The sequence below is a fragment of the Tauraco erythrolophus genome, chromosome 2 (genome assembly GCF_009769465.1).
Source record: "Tauraco erythrolophus isolate bTauEry1 chromosome 2, bTauEry1.pri, whole genome shotgun sequence".
Lineage (NCBI taxonomy): Eukaryota > Metazoa > Chordata > Aves > Musophagiformes > Musophagidae > Tauraco > Tauraco erythrolophus.
Genome location: NC_141466.1, coordinates 88,763,393 through 88,783,775, shown reverse-complemented (window position 1 = coordinate 88,783,775; position 20,383 = coordinate 88,763,393). Strand labels below are relative to the sequence as shown.

At 34.6% G+C, this 20,383-nt stretch overlaps 1 protein-coding gene across 1 annotated transcript in view; it reads right to left on the bottom strand.

The window, feature by feature from the left end:
• RYR2 (ryanodine receptor 2) overlaps positions 1-20,383 on the bottom strand; it is a 333,950-nt gene that overhangs the window by 108,527 nt on the left and 205,040 nt on the right. Inside the window, exons 46-57 of the mRNA XM_086626085.1 lie at positions 19,528-19,714; positions 18,980-19,085; positions 17,596-17,716; positions 16,142-16,311; positions 14,938-15,158; positions 13,526-13,616; positions 10,196-10,336; positions 9,216-9,379; positions 6,826-6,904; positions 6,089-6,178; positions 4,814-4,951; positions 2,569-2,646 (exon numbers count right to left, since the gene is read on the bottom strand). Coding sequence (XP_086482211.1) covers positions 2,569-2,646; positions 4,814-4,951; positions 6,089-6,178; positions 6,826-6,904; positions 9,216-9,379; positions 10,196-10,336; positions 13,526-13,616; positions 14,938-15,158; positions 16,142-16,311; positions 17,596-17,716; positions 18,980-19,085; positions 19,528-19,714 — 1,586 coding nt within the window. The remainder of the gene's footprint in view (positions 1-2,568; positions 2,647-4,813; positions 4,952-6,088; positions 6,179-6,825; positions 6,905-9,215; positions 9,380-10,195; positions 10,337-13,525; positions 13,617-14,937; positions 15,159-16,141; positions 16,312-17,595; positions 17,717-18,979; positions 19,086-19,527; positions 19,715-20,383) is intronic.

Here is a 20,383-nt window from a genome sequence, read left to right as displayed (position 1 = left end):
CATTCAGAGGGACCTTGACAGGATGGAGAGGTGGGCCTGTGAGAACCTCATGAAGTTCAAGAAGGCCAAGTGCAAGGTCCTGCATGTGGGTCGGGGCAATCCCAAGCACAAATACAGGCTGGATGGAGAATGGATTGAGAGCAGCTCAGAGGAGAAAAACTTGGGGCTATTAGTTGATGAGAAGCTCAACACGAGTCAGCAATGTGCGCTTGCAGCCCAGAAAGCCAACCGTATCCTGGGCTGCATCCAAAGAAGCATGGCCAGCCAGTCAATGGAGGTGATTCTCCTCCTCTACTCTGCTCTCATGAGACAACGCCTGGAGTACTGTGTTCAGCTCTGGGGCCCCAAACGTCAGAAGTACATGTAGCTGCATGTACTTCGAAGTACATGTAGCTGCATGTACTTCGAAGTACATGAAGTGAGTCCAGAGGAGGGCCACAAAGATGATCTGAGGGCTGGAGCACCTCACCAGTTGGGGCTGTTCAGCCTGGAGAAGAGAAGGCTCCAGGGTGATCTTATAGCAGTCTTCCAGTACTTAAAGGGGGCCTACAGGAAAGCTGGAGAAGGACTTTTTACAAGGGCATGTAGTGCTAGAACAAGGGGTAAGGGATTTAAGCTGAAAGAGGGGAGATTTTGATCAGATCTAAGGAAGAAATTCTTCAGTCTGAGGGTGGTGAGGCACTGGAACAGGTTGCCCAGACAAATTGTGGCTGCCCCATCCCCAAAAGTGTTGAGGGCCAGGTGGGATGAGGCTTTGAGTAATCTAATCTAGGGGAAGGTGTTCCTGCCCATGGCAGGGACTTGGAACTAGATGATCTTTAAGGTTCCTTTCAACTGAAACCATTCTATGACGCTTGATAGCACAATATATGAAGATGTAAACATTAAGTAGCACCAATTCTTACGTACTAGCTAAAAAACCCCAAATAACTAACTTTGTTCAAAACAACTAACTTTTCCCAGAAATTTAAAGCATCTAACCCTTACCTCCAACTTTAAAGATATTAAACATTAAAAAAAAATGTTCAAAATTACATACAGTTCATTTTTAAAACTCATATCTTATTAATATCTAACATGTTTGGATATTTCCTGAATGACAGTATCAGGACAATTAATACCTGAAATTGCATTTCAATTAAATTTGCTTAGCTTTTAAAATTACAGAATTTGAAGCTGGTTTCAGAGAAGACTTCACTTCATAACTAAGGACAAATGAATCATAAAGCAAACCAGCTCTGCTTTATAGCTAAGGGCTACGAAGGAAATAAAATTAATGACAAATGTTAGAGGGTATAGCATAGAAGAGTAAACAAGGGAGGAACAGAAGTTCTAATGCCATTTCTTTTGTGGTTTGTGACAGGATGGTTACTCTTTTCTGGGTTTGGTTTACTGCATCAAAATACTATGATGATGCTCACATCAAGAGCTTCATGAACATTAAACAATTCTGCACAGTCTTTTGACTATGCTGATTCTATACAAATGTTAAATGATGTAATTACAATGAAGCCGTTCCATCAGTCTTAAGTTAAGAGTGGAATGATAGAAGTAGTGATATTCAGTTATCAATTTTATTAACTCTTTGGAATGATCAGCTATCTACTGAATGTTTTAGCTCAAGTGCGATAGTTAATTGGCAGCAAATTCTCACTATTGTAAAGCTAGTCAGCAATCTACAATGGTTAGAAATATAAAACTGGAAACTGTAAGATAAGAATCAAGGAGAGGAAATCCAGTGTGAGAATTTGATCAGAGGCACAGTATAGTTTATATTGTACAGTTAGCCAATTACTTTACCATTGCTGTTTGTTTCACTGCACTATAACAGAGTTCAGTATGGGTAAACTTACCCCTGTGTTTCAGTTTTTTGTAGCCAGTTTTAAAGTCCATGTTGTCATCACTGGTAGAAACACACTAACTAATTTAAAACTATCTAGTGTATGTCTACATAATATTTTAATGATACTCACAGTAAACTAGTAGACTGTAAAATCTAGCACCATACTCCACCAAAAAGTACGAACCCCCCCCAACTTTCTAAAGACAGAAACATCATTTGCTTATCAAATAAAAACTATTGTTCCAAATAACAGCAATTACTGATAGATCTGTCAAAATCCTACCCCAACTTCTTCATTCTCTATTCTCATAATATTTGTTGCAACAATGGCTCCTGATTCTTATTTCTTCAGTTTAGAAAAAAGAGCAATGATAAAATGTTTTGGGAAGATGGTGGAGAAATGAATGATAAACAGAAAAAAAGCTGATGCTGCAAGCTCTTCAAAATGACAGATGTTCACAAAGAGAGCTGGGAAAATCAATCCAGGACTAAAATAAACTTTGAAACTTTTCAACATCAACTATGTTTTTTAAAGCAACAGAGGATCAAAGAGCAATGATGAAAAAGGGAAAACAAAACAAAACCAAAAAGAAACCCCATCAAACCAAAATCAAAGCATATCAAAGAAAGTAATATAAGGCACCAAATTTGTACAAAATAAACTAGCTGAAAAGAAAAAATGAAATTGCATGAAAAGGTAGGCATGTTAAGTGTTTCTGACTTACATGTAAGTCTCTGGAGAGAGTGACATTGCTCATATCAATTGCTCGAGGAGCGTAACCATGGGCTGTATCTACAGAGATCTGAATGGCAAACGTGCAAAATGGTGGAGTTACACAAGCATTTGATACAACAAAGTTAACATTAACAACATACTGAAAGTAACAAAAGAACTTAAGGAAGAAATCACTTGTATACCTCTATAGAGCAAAAGGGTCCTATGTATCCCAACTGAAAATACATCCAGGGTGGTAAACTTAAGTGAGATTTAGGCAAAGGTCTAAATATTTTGTTTGCAAAGACAGACAGCCATCAGACACAAATCCCCCTCATTCAAATGTAAATTTCACTTGAACTTGTTTAAGATTTGAACTCATTGTGGATAATACTGTACTTAAGTTATGATTAAACCTCTGCATTTTCTAGAGATTTTTTTTCTCGGCAGGTGAAATCTCAGACAATCTAGTTAAAGGTGAATTCAGGTTTTGAATTTGGCTTTTCAATCCTATTTCTACATGTAGAAATAGAATCTACTGAATACACATCTTTTTCCTTCTATCCCTCATTCCTGCTCAGAAAATACCACGTTTGTCATTCTTTCTTTCTACCACCCAAATTTGTTATAAGTTTGCTCGTTACGTTGACACAAATGTTGGAAGAAGGATAAACAATGACAGAGATTCCCTGGATGGCAGGCCACTGATGTAAGAAACATGTCTAGAAAAGGGGCATTTCTGGGATTCCCTCTACAGATTCTGCTGTAACAGATATATGTACCCCATAGGTACATCTTCCTTTAAAAAGAAAGTGTCCAGAGTTTTGTCTGGTATTATATTCATATGCATGCCCATGAGCATGTACAAGGTCTAGAAGTTCAAAGGCCTCCTTTCAAAAGACAGGTATTTTTAATAGAGAACACCAAAAAGAACATACATGCAGCACACAATAAGGAAATACTGATAAAGTATTGTTTTCTAAAGAAAACAATGCAAGCATTGATTAAACATACTTAAAATTTCTCAGCTGAACATAGGAAAATTCTAGTGTGTGTGTGATGACAGCGCAACACATTTAAAACATAAAATATGAGTATACTCTGAAATATAAAAATATTTTCAGCTTCAGAAACTCTTCTAGAAAGTTATATAATTTCAGTATAGTAAGGGAAGACTGTAACTTAGCTACAAAAGCTGTTTTCATATGGTGATATAATTTGAATCTCAACTATAAAGATATTCATTCTAATGAGCTCCTTATGCTTAAAGTATATACAAATATCTCTGTCAGTATAATCTTTGGGGCTGGTATTACAAACATTTAAAAGTCAGGACATTTGTAAGTCAAGAATTTTGGAAGGCATTTATGGTGTGCAAACTATAATGTTCAGTTTAGCCTAAGTACCAAATCAAACCACTTGATATACACTTTTTAGTGTCTGCAGAGAGCGGAGAGGCAGGTTCACAGGCATATCACCACCCACACATGTAAATAGTGCAGAGCTGAGTAGAGAGAAGAGGAAAAGATTGTTCTCTTCCATTTTTTTTCCCTCACTGGTCTTGCTCCACATGTGTCCATGTGAATTAGACAGAGATTTTTCTCCCCTCCCCAGTTTAATTGCAAAGTATATGGAGCTCTAAGAGAATATAGTGCCAATATTTCTCTATTTTATCCTTACAGCATTTTAATTTAAGCAGGCTATTCAAAAAGAAAAAAAAACAACAATCTTTAACATATTCAGAATTTTGGCTGTCTATAGATGTAAACTTTATGCTGCATTAACACTGATGTTTGTATTAATTTTCCTTAAAAAAAGAAATAAAAATAATTTATATATGCACTTTTCTTTATTTCTTTACACACTTAAAGGCATCCATAGCCACCAAATTCCAAAAAATAACAGACTAAAATCATATTAATACTCACTATTAATGCAGAATCACCTACTGATGTAAATGATTCCCCTGAATAATTACTGTAGTTAACTTCAAATCCAGTAAACAAATACATTCCTATTTAAATTTTTTTCAGATTTTTTGAAAATGTTTATTAATATATTACTTTGGAATAGGGAAAGTTCCAGCTTCAGTGAACAGAAATCCAAACCAATATTCAGATTTGTACAATTGCTTGTGGAAAATGCTTTCACACATTTTTATGCTACAGGCCTATTTCATCGCTTGTAAAATCGAAGATTGGACAGCAGATTTTGAATGCCTTTGTTAAAAATAAGTTTTTGATAAAATGGCTCACTTGACTGGTTTGAGATATGCGACGCGTCCGATTATACAGTGCCATGGAATCTCCCTCCCGTGTTCTTTCAATTCGCCATCCCCATGCCAGCATAGTTTTTAGTGATTCTTTGATTGGCCATCGATAAATTTCTTTCTCCTAGAAGAATGCACATGCAATAATTTCCTTGTTTATTACGTAGCTGTACAGAGCAAAACATAACTATTGGGCTTTCACCTGGTTATACTGAGGTGCAAAGAAATGTACTGAAATCAGCTCTACTGGCCCAGGGATACTGCAAAGAAGCAAATAAATAATATAAGCTATTAAAAAGTTTATTTATCATATAAGAGGTGGGCAGAAGATGATTACAGGGATAACCATGTTAATAGCATGCTCAGATTATGAACTCAAAGGTGGAGCAGTAATTATCAAAAGTAATGCAGTGTTTTGTCTGCTACACGAAACAAAAAAAAACCACCATAATTAAAGAATCATAAAAAAAAAAAATCTATGTTGGAATGGACCTCTGAGCATCATCTGGCTCAACCTTCTGTTGAGGTCAGATAAGCTAACTTGATCGGACTATCAACAGTTATCAAGATCAGGTTACCTAGGGTTTGACATGTCATGCCTTGAATATTTGCATTGCAGGTGATTTCACTGCTTCTGTGGACAGCCTATTCCCATGTTTGAGTTGTCAAGATAAGAAGGATTTCCAGAGAACATTTCTGCTGAAGCAACTTACACCCATTGCCTCTTGTCCTGTTACTGTGCATCCTTGTGAAGGGAAAATAACCATCTTCTCTATAACTAGCATTTAGGTACTGGGAAAGCCGAGGTTATATCCCCATCAGCTTTCTCATCTTTAAACTGAACAAACTCAGTTCCTTCAGCCTTGCTTCATTTATCAAATTCTCCAGTCTTCTAATCATTTTGGTGGCCCTCTGCTGCAGACCAGGCAAAGCCTAAACCTAAGTCTTCACTAAGCAAGTAGGCATTCCTGCATGACCTTACTGTAAAAATATACTGGGAATTTGACACTTTAGTTTCACCATTAGTTATGCTATGTAAATTCAGCCACGAGAAAAAACAGGTCGAGTCGCCTATTTATTGGAAAATATTGTAAAAAATTGTAAAATCTCTTTTTGAAATTTTGAGGAAGGAAACAATCACACAAAAGCTGACATACTCTAAACAAACTTTTTAAAAGTGACGTATACACCAGGTGGTATTTTCACAGTGAATGAAGTAATCTTTCAATCACCTTGGATCAAGAAGGAACAAATTCCTTACCTTTTCAGACAATAACTTATACTGTTTCATTAATGGTTGCACTTTTGCAGATTCAGAATATGTTTCACCATATGTCCATCCATTGGCAAACTACAAACAGTAATAATAAGAGAGGAAAAAATGAAGAAAGGAAAAAAAATATGAAAAATTTTATTTTTACTGGTACAAAGGAACTGAATAATGCTTCTGCAAAGCTGTTTTCTTAAAATTTCATTTCTACTATTTTCTCAACAGTTTCTCAACCAACATTTGTATTATCTACACATAATGAAATTATGTAGCATGCCATCTTTTTGAAAATTAATGATTACACAAAGCTAACACTTCAATACAGTTTTCTTTTAGATATTATATAGAGCAGAATACTGTGCTATAGTCGAGGAACTATTTTTAATGCTGGACACACAAACCGCACAAAGGAATAAAAATCCTAAAGAGGTTTTTTGGTTATAAACCTGAAATTTGAAGTCAATAAAGATCTTAAACAATTAGCAAGTATATTTACTCAAAAGTCAACAATAAAAATAATGAAATTATGAAACACTATTTTGAAATACTCATATGCACTTACAGAACTTTCCCCCCAAAGGCACTTCAAGCAAATATAGGTTTATATCTTACTTATGTACCAACTTGTAGTGTTATGAAAAATAATAATATTCTGAATAAAATGTTTTAAGATGAAATGGATTCAAATAGAAATTCTGATTTTGCTTTAACAGGAATATGGATTTTACCTTTTCCATTGACCATTTGTCATGAGAGTGTTCTGCATATTTGTTAATGAAATATTCTAGCTTTTCAGGGATTGTAATGCTGAAAGTGAAGAGAAAAACAGTCATATCACATATGCTGAAATGTGAATGCTTTTGTTTTGAAGAAAACTTTCAAATACATAATTAGTAGTGCATACATCCATTCAAAGCATCTTACTGTGCTCTGTTTCCTCACATACAGTTTGCTCCAAGCCCCAGTTCAGTTAAGGAAAAAAAAATCTGAGTTACTTAATGGGCATTGAATGAGAATCACAGCTGCTGTAGGAATTCTACTTCTTTGACACATATGTGCAGGGAAAAATCAATAATACTACTGAGCACTCATGCTTTTTGTCACATATTTCTATTATTAACATTCATTTTCTTAAGAGTAAAGATGTAACTATGAACCATGGTTTTAGAAATACAGTGGTAACTTATTGCACGTCCATTATAATAAACTAAGTGTGCTAACAGTCCTTTTCGAAACTCATTTTATATATTTATGTCTATTTGATATATTCCTACAAATTTTATCATATGCTTGAAGCACTATAACTTATGACAACTCAAAAGTTATATGCTCAAGGCTTTATTTTCCAACACTCCAGTGAATATTAAAAATATTAAAAACTATATTAAAAATAGAAAAAAACACAAATAAATACACTAGCCCTTCAACATGTGTATAAGACAGTGCAGAAGTTAAGGTTTCTTAAGCAGTAAAAGAAAAGCAGCTCTCCTTAACTGTCAAACAAGCACCAGAGAAAGAATTCTCTTCCAAAAATAATTTATCAAATCTCAGCGTTTTTCTGCATCTGCACGCCTACAAATGAAAGGCAATAATTTCTTCTTGGTCACTTACGAAATAGCAAAATCTTTCCCCTAAAATGAAGAATTTTGGCAGCAAAAGTGTTACAGTGCCATCTACTGCAAAGCAGAAGAATCTGGTTTTTAATCTTCAGTGGCAGGGTGGGAAAAAGCAGAAACGTAATAATGAAATTATGTCAGAGTAACAGTTTGCAGGAGTCTAGCCATATACAAAGGCCAGAAAACATTCATTCAGCATGCTAATCATTTTTTTTTATTGTTTAGAAATGTGTATTTCGAGGAGAACTCTACTAATGGTATAATCCTTTGAATAATTTCAGAAATGCAATAAATTGACAAGTACAATAAGGTCATATTATCTACAGCTTCATATAAATAGGTCTAGGACTACTAAGCAGCGTGATGCAGAATTTCCATGTTAAAAGAACATAGGATAGGTTGGAAGTCACACTGATAAAAGTAGTGCTTTCTTTGTCTTGAATCATCACAGAACTGTTGACTCTTATGGCAACACGGTGAGTGGTAATTCAGGTTGTGTTAAGTAACATTTTCTGAGTTTTCAAACATATTCTGGCTATCTATAATTTTCCTTTGAAATTACACCAGATAAAAGTCATCTTCGATGAGTTAAATGATAGTATAATATCCTCACTAAATTTTGTTAAATCTTCATAGATCTTAAATACACCTTAGAAAAAACAATTTTAATGGTCACTGATGTGATTTCTATATTCCAGTCTAGACTATGGCTTTTACTACCATATTTTAAAGTGCCTACATGTACAAGCATGCTGCAAAAAAAGGTATCAATCTACTGACGGCATTCTGTGTTCTGAATGTTAACACAGACAGAATGTTTACAAAGGCAATTGAAGCAAATGTCTTACAAGCTTCATCATTTTTCAACACACAGTGCATAACCACACTCCTGTAAGACTATTCTATACAAAAGATAATGGAGCACTAGCTGTAGTGAAGAATCAGGACACAAAAATTCCATTCAGATATGCGTTTTGTCTGGCTAATGTACTTAAAAGAGCATGGTCAGAGTCTGACTGCCTACAGACAATAAAGATCTTTCTGCCCAATTCCCCATTATTCATAGTAAAAAGAGATTATATGAATGCCTGATCATCTTCATTTGTATTCATACACACTGGAATTAGTGTCTTGGCACATGTCAATAATGACAGAGATGATGTAGACTAATCTATTTTTTCTGCTTCTAAAAACACAGTTTGTCTGCAGCAGATGTACAAAGGTAACTGGACAGTTCTATCGTAAGGATGAAAATGTATTAAAAATGTTCTAGATCAACCAAGAAACTAGTTATGCAACTGAGTATTTATTGCTTTATATGATTAAAAAAAATACATTAAAAAAATTACGTTAAGGTCTCCATTTTATCTAGAAGATAAGTGTTCATAAGAGAATAAAAGCTGTAAGTTCACATCATACCCAACAATAGACTCCATTTGTCTTTTACACATTCACAATAAAAAAAAAAACAAAACACTAATTGCAACCAAGTAATTACTTACTTTGATGTATCAACAGGTTGAGGATTAAAGTTCCCATCTGAATCCATGGAAGACTGTTTTTCCATCATATTGACGTAATTTGATTCCATATAGTCTGGAGGTAAGGCTCCTGCAACTGCACTCAAACAAGGCAAAGCCAATTTGAACAATTCTTGTTCATACTTCTGTGGAACACAGGGGATAGAACGTGAGTAGTGAATGGAAGCTATCAATATCACTGCTGAAACTGATACAGCTGTATGTGAAACCAAGTTGCCACAGAATGGCTTTCTTACTTAGTGTGAAAATGATTTTTTGTTCTGAAAATAAAGGAAACTGACTGTCCAAAGCATATTATACACTATAGATATAGCAAGTCTTGCCCTTGCTGAAGTAAATGGCAAAAGTGTGGGCTTCGTTGGGAGCAACATTAGGCATTTTTTAAATGCCTGGGAAGAAAACTTAGCACAGGAATATGCATACCATTTCTAAATACCTAGATTTGAAAAGAAACTCATGAAGTTTTAAGCAGGTTGGTTACAAATACTGATAGAATGAACAATAAATGCATAGCAAGTTGTATTATTAAACTGTTGCCCAATATAGGATTGAGTCAAGGGTGATGAAACTAGAACTACTAAGCAAAGGACAATGCTCTTGGTTTAAGGAAGGATAGTGCTTGAGGTAGAAAAGTGCAGTTTTCAGTCACTTGCAGATGCTCGAATTTGCTTTTAGGGCTCTGAAGTAGCTGACCTTCACAGATACACCTCAAGATTACTTCATTTAGCTATATAATTTTTTTTTAAATGAGCAGACAAAATAGTATACCTACATTAAAGCAGAAGCTATAAGAGGAAGATTTAAATTTACTAAAGTCTATGTTTTTTCCTTTAAAGTGGATAAGACAGTGTTGATAAAAGCTGGGTAAAAATGACGGGTTGAAGAAAAAAAGTTACACAGTGAGGATTTTACAGTAGCAGATGGATATTAAAATGAATTACCTTTTGAGACAAAGCATCAAAAATACCCCAGAACAACTTTCTTGATAAATGAAGTTCTTCTTCTGATGCAGCACCAAAGTTACCCCATCCACCTGGCAAACAATAATACTTCCAGCATCTTTCATAATGATTTGTCAGCAACTAAAACAGAACATATTTTGAAAGCAAATAAAATATAACTGTTGATGTTCTTCCATTCTGGCACTCGACCATTACACAGACACTGCCAGAAAAATTTCCAATTTTTATCAAGAAGTTATGTTGCGTATCTCTTCTTTAAATCATTGTTGGATATATACACAGAATGAGCAGTTCTTTCTTTTAACATTAGTGACATATGCAAAAACATGTGATAGGATAATTTTCCCCAACACCACAAGAATTCTTAACAGCTCAGATGAAGACAAGAATTCACCTCCCTCTGTGTGTAGCCATTTCAAACACTCCTGCTTGGTGGGTTAGATAGTAGAACCATGATTTCACCTAGTTCCCAATTATTATTTACATGTCTGAGAACTATTCAACAATAACATCCAGCGTGACTCATCTCTTCCGTGAGTTGTAAAATCTGTTATCAGTCTACCTTCCTGTCCTCTATTACAAGTGGCAGAGGAGCTTTATCCTCTCTCCCTCTCTTTCATTAAATACATATTTCAGGGATACTTTCTTCTTAAGTGGTTACAAGATTTCGGATTATCAGGGACTGAAATTGTACAAGGACCTGCTACTGGGTATTTGTCAAACTAAAACATCAAAAATATTGCTCTTAATGTGTGTTCTATGTCCCTGAGTCACAGAAAGGAAGAGGAAAAATTAGTTGTACATCTGTCAGTGAAGACAACACAAATTGAAGAACAAATTTCTGGCAATTACAAGGTATGAAAACCTAGTCCTACTCAGGGGCAGATTTTCCTAAGACACAGAATGATCTTTCTAAAAAAATTTACCTGGAATTTTAATTCAGAGTTTATTTTAACAGTTTCTCAGAGAAAAAGAGAATTGTTTCAACATCACTCTGCAAAGCACATTGGCAAAGTGTTACAAGTCACAGTCAGTGAAGAAATGACAGGATTCCCTTTTCACTAGCCAGAACAAATGCCAGGATGGAAAAATACAGAAATTTGTAACATAAATGTGCAGAAATAAAGAGAGACATTAAATAAAAAAATAAAATCAAAACTCTTGATGCGTACGAATGAGGACTTTGATAACCAAAAATGTAACCTCAATACTGTGCAGTTTTGTTACACTTCTCATGGATCAGAAAAAAAAAACCAATCCAGATAATGCATTTGTATATCTTCAGACTTAAATACTCTATTATTATCCATTTACTATTTAAATTGTCAGATGATTAAAGAAAAAAGGGAAAGAAGAACTTATGTATATAATGTAAAAAGACAGAAGATTTATTATTCGTATAGAACAACAAAGGTCTCAGAAATATAGACTCTAATAGTCAAAGATGTATTTGAAAATATTTTTTTCAAAATAAATTCTATTACACAATAGCTAGACTTCAAGTTTGCTTTTGGACAACATGTCAGTGCTAATATATATGTATGTATTTTTAAATCTAGTCAAAAGTAAAGGCAAGTTTACTCATAGAGAAGTTCATGATGAAGCACTGAATATGATTTAAGAGGCAATAAAACCAAGGCAGCCCTATTCCAGAAAGCTCACACCAAATTATACAGGAAAAACATCACAGATTCAAATTCACATGCTGCCTAAACTGAGGTAATTTTGAATCGTAGAAACCAGCAAAGGTATTCACAGTAGATAGCACTCTATTCTGATTTAGCCTTCAGGATTTCCTCCTCTCTTCCCATTCAAAACTACATTTTCAGATGCATGACTAACTTGTAAGTGTCTTTTTAGAGTACTACAACCTGTTTGCTAGCAGAAGTTCGTAAGGAATATGCATGGTACTTTCAAATCAGAAACACATTAGTAGATATAAGTAAGAGTTCCCTGTTAAATTACTGAAAATCAGTTTACAGTCAGTGAAACCTTTGAAAAGCTCTAGTTCTGTCTTCAGATAGAGAGTTCGCTTTCCTCAGAAAGCTCCTATTACTTAAGTGTCAACGGAAAAAAACATTTGCCAATGCTAACACTACTGTTCTCTTCACAGCTATATTCTCCCAAAGCCTGACTTGCCAAAAGGATCTAATTATTATCTCCTTCCTGTTCAGTTCAGCAATATGGGAAAGTCACTGCAGTCATGACCCTCAGGATCAAAAAACCTGTGGTCCTAGATGAACAGGTCTCAGGGAACTAGGTTTATTCTCAAAAAAAAAAAAAACCTGAAGAATCATAGCCACGCAGGGAGAGCCAAGTTACTATTTGGTTTTTGCAGCACATAAAACATCATAATGCACTAGAAAGGTCCCATTCAGGGTAGTACAAGAATGGCTGTTCTGGCATCTTTAGTTTGACTAAGCACTTCTCAGAGTGGGAGCAACCAAATTATGGGGAAAGACCATGCAGCAGCAGGTCCTGGTTTTGAGACTAATGATTTAAATTCCTCATCTGAGGTCAGAGACTGTAATCTGGCTATTAAAAACCTGCATAATTCTGAGAAATATTTTGGCAAAGAAATCAGATGTAAAATGCAACTAATTCTGATATGTGGCTTTTAAAGCATAAATAAACATTAAATAAGAAAAGATGAAATATCTCTTTCAAAGTTGTGGTGAGAAAGCATGAAAAAGGACTGCTGAAAAACAGCAATGGGTAAGGTGGGAAATGATACGTTTCTTAGAATTGCCAATGAAATCTGGAGAATCTTTAAGGAATGTGTCATCTCAAAAAGGAAAAAACCACATTTTTCTTGTACATTAGGAATCAGAACCAAAAATATGAAGAAACCTTTTGGGGTTGCAAACAAAATGGAAGATTATTAAAAAACATGTATTGCTTAGATTTCCAAGCACAAACCGCAGAAAAAGTCCATTTTCCAAGGGCAGGGAAAACCAACACAGAGGGCAGAAGTAAGGGTACATAAACACTATTAACTGTCATCTTCCTTCACGCACTGGATTCTGACCCCCGCCCCCAAAGGGTTTTCTATTCTGTGTCCATATCGACTTAAAAAAAAAAGAAATAATTAAATAAGAGGCAAACATTAGACATGGACTTCATAATTCCATATGGATGGACGTAAATTAAACTGAATTTCTGCCAAAATAGCAATTTAAGAACTATGGTCTTAGATTATTGCAGAGTGGAGATAAGGTAACAAAGAATATAGAGAACAATCTTCATGTAAGTATTTTCTGTTGTATTTTGTTACAAGGAATGCTGTTGAATATTAAAATACACTTTTACCTTGAGAGGCATCTTTGCATGTTCATTTAATAGAGGAACATCAAATACTAATCTTCTCAGCAAATGCTGCATCATGGAAGGCCGCAACTGCCTAAAAGCAGACAAACCATTTCAAAAGGATGTACTAGCATAGTTTCATGTAAATAATTAATAGACACATTAAAGCAACCTGTCAGTTCTGTGCCATTAAAATTCTTCAAATTAATAAAGTAACTGGATTTTGCTTATGGCACTAAAAAAAACGTGTCCAAAAGAAAGCAAACAAGTGCATACCAAAGAAAATCTTCTGAATAAACTGCAAATCAAATGCTTTAAAGAAGCAGAGAAAATATCTCATCTATAGACAGAGAAAATCAGGAAAAAAAAATACTGAATTTTAATATTGTATATTATGATCAAAATGCCCATGAGAAAAGCCTATAACATTAATTTCTTCTAATATATCTCAAGGGCTCTTAAAATGAAGACATAGGAGCACTAACTCCTTAGATGTACTAAGCAAGACACGCAGCAGTGCATATCAACTGGAAGAAGAAATAGGTACAGCATGTATGTTAGAATGGCATGGACATTAAAACTTTGCAGATCAATGGCAAAAGCTGGTTCATTTTATTGGTTCTTGTCAAGACTATATATATATGTATATATATATATAAAATGGTCAATGTGATACATTTTATAAAGTAATGGTATACGGTACCTTTTTACAGTACTATAATATAAACGTCTGTAATTTCTGAACACATTTCCACATTATGAAACAAAAATATGGCAAAATATTAAAAAAAACTCCGGTAATTTGAAAGTCTATATGTTGCTAACTTTAATTACAAATGGAATTCGTAAGTGCCCAGTCAATTTCTGATAATTGAGCCTGTAGGCTTATAAAAATATTGGATAATAATCAACTGGTTTTGAGACTGCAGATAGCCAGAAAAAATTTTTCCTATAGGTGTCAATAATGACATATAACAATACTAGTAATTGATGAGGATTTCCAGTGTAACACAACATAAACAAACACAGAACTGTACAATCTCCATGGAACTGTACAATCTACTGATCACCAACAACATTGGCAATCTGTACAGCTAAAAGTATTTAAATGGCACTTCAGTGTATGCACAATTCCACATTTCCAGAGCTTTATCTTTTTGCAGTACATCCTCTTAGTTAATCGCCAAGGTTTTAATTTAAAAAACCTTAGTAACAGCAAAATAACTGAGGACTGCATATGAATTATTTATAAAGTTGCAAACTGAATATAGTTATTAAAAAATATTACAATCACCTGCCGGGAAAAAAAAATCTGAATTATACTACTAGGGCCAGAGTTCTGCATTCCTGTAGTATAAATATGACAGGTCACTTTATCAATTAGCATTCCTGTGCAGCCAGGAGAACTTTCTTACCCACAGATAGACAGCAAACACTCTTCAATAGAATCTCGCTGAGCTTTGGTAAGAGAGCATCCCTTTGAGAGTCTGTACACAGTATGTAATAAGGAATCGATGAGAGAAGCATGGTGCTCTGTGCCAGCAAAAAGAGGAGCACATCTGGTTAACAGAGGCAAGACTGCTGTGCAAAGGTATCGATTCAGAGCCAAAGCCATATCCGTAGCACTTAAAGCAGCCTATGAATTAAATGGGACAGAAATTAGACTCATCTCATCAATGTTGTTACAAATGAAAATAACTTCTTGTTTGTTTTTCTTGTGTAGTAGTTATAAAGAGGGAAATTTGCACAACACATGAATGAGGATTTGATACCTACTGGAAGCTTCTTGCTTCTACAGTCTTAAAGATGGCTTTTGTTTTGTTTTTAATGAACAAAAACATAAGCACTGTTTCAAAACCAAAACAATTATCAAGACTATATTAAAAAATGTCATAGTTAGGTAACAGAACACTCCAAAATCAGGTAATACCAGTCAAGTCTGCATTTACAAAACTCGATATTTTTCTGTTATGATCAAGCCCAAACTCCAAGTGAGGAAAAAATCCTCACCTGCTCTTTCTTAAATAACAAGATAATTATTTTCAGAAAAACGTTGACAGAAAAGGTCAAGTAGGGAAATCAAAGTCCATGTCTTAGCCCTCATACAAGTTCTCTAAATCTGATCTTTCTGGACCAAGCCAGCTAAGAAAAATTAGATGGTAATAAGACTGACAGAAAAAAAGGCAGCAATTTTGATGGCGAACACCAAAAATTTAGTGATGTCCTAAATAATAATGTAGATGTCCATAACAAATGCATGGAGACGAAAACTTCCTGTATATCCCTGAAAAGAGGCTCTCAGTTACATGTTACATTGAGAGATTATTTGATTTTGATTCCATAGTACAAGCTCAGAAAGTCTCCTGGGGAAAGGCAATTGCATGTTTTATGGATATAGGTATCAAGAGGAGCTCTTTATAAAGTGAGCATCATTCTGGAGAAAGCCTCTTCACTGTTCTTCAAGTGTGCTCAAAGCTCAGCAGCAACAGGCAGCTCATCCAGCATTTGAGAAATGCAGAAGACAACATCAAGAAACAAAAAATGCTTTTTTGAGGAACGAAAAATGCTGCAGTGTTCAATAAGATAACAGAACCAAAGTAACAACACTTAAACCCTTACCGTATCTAAAGAAGCAGCAGCACGAAGATCTGGCAGAAAGCCAACTTCAAGAAGGTGTAGAAGAAAATCCTGGTCCTCAATTCCATAGACCCTGTCAAGGAACAAAACCATGGCTGCCTTGTGATCTGGGCAAAACCCCGCAGACATGTCAGGTTCCACCACAGTACCATCTAAAAGGAAGAAATAAGACTTCAATGACAAGGATCATCCTTCACCAGCAGACTTGGCAGTCATGCTACTACTTGTAAGAGGTTTTGAGTCTCTGTTAATATCTAAGCATCTTTCCCATGGTTTTGTTACACAAAATCAAAACATCTGTAGCTAACTGAAAAAGAATGCATACGGCAAATTCTACCCAGATAGACCTCAAAGTCCATACATGCTTTACTGTTCATGCTTTGTGTATTAAGGGATACTTATCAGTTGACAGTCTAATACGATAAGTATCCAAAACATACTAATTCATCTACAGAACCACCTAGTTCTTAGAAGAAGCAGACAGAAAGTAAAAAATACAACAATTCTACATCAAACACCCCAGGAGCGTGCAGCACTGGTATGTATATCTATAATGTATGACAATGAATCAAGATTGTGCTAAAAAGTCTTCTGTATCTAAAAACTTCTGAAATATCTGTAAGGAATTCATTGAAATATTTTTAATTATTGATACTTTCATTTTCAAAAGCAAATAAACAATTCTGTATCCAGGAGCTTTTCTCAATGCTACTGAAATATCACCTATAGATCTATCACTACTTGGAATATAAATAAATAATGGTGTAACAGAATGATTGATCTTTTTATCTCTTCTACTGTAACCTATTGAGCATTCTTGTGCTGTATGTCCCTAGACAATCCATTGTGCAATTATAATGTTCTCTCTCCAGATACCCAAAAAAGCAAATGTAATTCTTTTCCCTTTTATATTGATGCTCACATAGGTCCCACTATTGCAATCAACTCTATGTAGGCAGAGAACACAAAGAAATGCATTTGCACACAGATGTCACACCTATAACTTCACCATAGTTGCTGAAGAACAACTCTGGTGTCTTAGTAAGATCTGGTAGAAACAATTGATAGGGTTAGAACAGCACCAGCTAAGGATTATGTTATCAAGGAAAGAGACTGCAATTTTAAGAAATATTTTAGAAAAATATAAAACATAAGGTTTTAAATTTTGTTTTAAAGTTGCAATAGATTTTCATTATTCAATTTAAACGAATGGGATTTACACCAGTGATTTAAGTGTACACAGAATTATTGCCTATAGCACACAGAAAAATTTTTGAAACATGTTTGAAATACAAATGATTTCTCTTTTAATTCATAAAATAATTTAATTTCTATAACATTTTTAAATACTGAGAGAAGTATGAGTATCAATATGTCGTTAAATTACGAAACTTAAGAATGGGATGGGAGAAAATGAAGTAGATTAATTATCTTACCTTTAGCTATGGTTGGCATGTGGAAAGGAATACTAATTACTCCCACCAAGTCTTCCAGTGGAATCAAAGACCGTAGAATTGATCTGATCCTAATGGCTTCCCCTTTACCAGCATGGATTAGCTAAGGAAAAGACAAATAAAAAATTAACAAGGTCTTCTTTTTATCTTCTGTATGTGTTCATCTTCTGGAAATTTCTTGAACCATAGATACACAAGAATGACTGTCCTCAAAATTACATTATCATAATAATGTAAATTTTACACAAACTGTATTTGCTGTATTATGGATGTAAATGTGCAAAGTCTAGAAATCTACTTGTTTGATTATTAAATAAGACTAAGCTCACTTTCAGGATGGAATACTAGGTAAAATGGGTGAACAAAGCATTAAAACATAGCACATGGAGGCAGGAGAGGAGGGAAGCAAAACTAGATTTTCAGATTAAAAAAAGCCAGTTTTTCTCTCCTTGCCAAATAACACCACTTTCAGGTATGCCAGTTGTTTTGGTTTTGTTGTAAAAAAGGCAGCAAGACAGGGAGAAAACAAGACACTTTTTTATTCAAACAAAACAGATATTCATTCACTGACCTCACTATACGGATATCTCTCAATTTATCAATCTCTGCACAAAATTGATACTGATCTATATGAATTAGGGCACATTTCAGGATGAAATGAGAAATTATGCATAACCAAGTAGGATTTCTGAAGAACAGTAAGGTATTTTGAATGATAAATAACAAATATATTCTAATAGTTTCAAACTCTTCGGAATTAAGTGGTAAGGGCTTGGGTTTTACAGTGGGAGTGTCTAATTCTTTGTATCTAACGCCTGAAATAGTGACACCTTACTTTTGAGAAGGTTTGTCAGTGTGAATAAACATTATGAGATATCAACGCATATGCCCAGGAACAATGCTTATTCCCACGTTTTAAAAGAATGTCCTATAATATCTATCCTTTTATATGCAAGTTAAACAGTCTGTTAAAAAAAAGAGAGTAATTTGAAGAGAGTAAAACTATGTTAAAAAAAAAAAAATCAATCACTCTACACCATCACAACAAATAGGGAAATTTGAGGAGTTTGATTGTCACAAGGAACGATCAAAGAATATTCATGAGAGAATGTTGTTGAAGATCAACCACAGGAAACAGCAATAAGAAAAGCAATGGAATATGTCCTTTAAAAAGAACAGTTTCAGAGTAGTTTACAGAAATTCCTTGCAAATTACCAGATGAACACATTATGTACATTAAGACACTATGTAGCCGCACCACTGCTTCAACACCTGTTAATGTGTTATGAAAAATCCAAACAGCAAACCACCAACCAGTAAAACAACTATGACTTTACTTTCTAACAGATGAAGACATAAAACTTACATGCATTTCAGGGGCACAACGTCCTAAGAGATCAATCAAAGCAGAATAAAAGGTCATGATTGCATTTCCCATGTGAATAGTGTCATCTTCTTGTTCTTCCATTTCACTGCAATTAGTCAAACGTTAAGGAAGTTTTTACATTAGCAAAAAATAAAGAAAATCTGCTCATAGGTGTAACAGCTTACACATAGTGGCTTCCTGTTAACTAGTGGACTTTCGGGAGACTTAACACAGAATGGAATTTGTCCCTAAAAGATTGTAGTGACATCTGCATTGTTACCATTTATCTGTCTCATTTTGCTTCAAGGGGATTGATTCTTAACTGACTGGCAAAGAACAAATAGGATTTAATATTTAGAGAGAGTTACTTAAATTAACAGTGCAGAGGAAGCACTATTTGGTAGAAGACAAATCTCTACCCTCCATAGATTTCAAGGAAGAATCCAATTGATAATTCCCATGTTGAAACAAACAAGTCATTTCATGACTAGGATTATAAAACAAATAAACAAAAATGATGGCAACATAAACAATTCCACTGCACCTACAAGGTTTTACTAGATCCGTTACTTGGGGAAGGTCCATCTCTTGTTGGATCTTCTGATATTTGTATTGCTTCCTCCATGGCAGCAAGTAACCCATTGCCTCCTTCTCCTCTTAGAGCTGGACCAAAACATTCAGGTCGACGGATAAGCAGTCTGACTACAACATTAGCATTCTCCTCCACACTCTCTCCTACCACATAGAAAAAATATCAAGACCAGATTATATCAAAAAGACTTCTGAAATATAATCACAAAAAGCTTCACAAAAGTGCATAACGTACACATCAGTAAATACTTTTAACTACGAAAAGATTAAATATCATGACAAAGTTACATAAACACACAAACCTACTATATTATTGCAACATAAGCTATGAAATAAAACGTGATTTAATTAAAAATTAGAACCAAAGAAGTAACTATGTAATAAAGGATGTTCAAAGCATCGCTGAAGCTACCGATTTGTAGTAATGACTCATAGTCAAGTGAGAGAGTTAATGAGGAGACAACACAGCTGCTAAACATTAAAACTGGACTGTCTAAATCCTCATCAAAAACGGGGGTTTGGCTCTATGTCTAGCATGAGTTTTAGCATAAAAAAATTTAGGACTCTCTGCTCTACTTCCAAAGGAGATACAGGCATTTCAAAGACTAAAGATGGATAAGAAAAAATGGGGCATAGGCTCGCAGGACTCTATGTGACTTGTGAAATGGGTATCTAAGTTACTGTGTATCTTGCATAATTCTACTCTTTCTACAAATTGTGCTTTAAATTTACAGTAACTTATCAAGTTGGCTTGTATTACTATTTTAAATGACAAACTTATTTGAACATTAGAGGAAGTTATAAAATTTACAG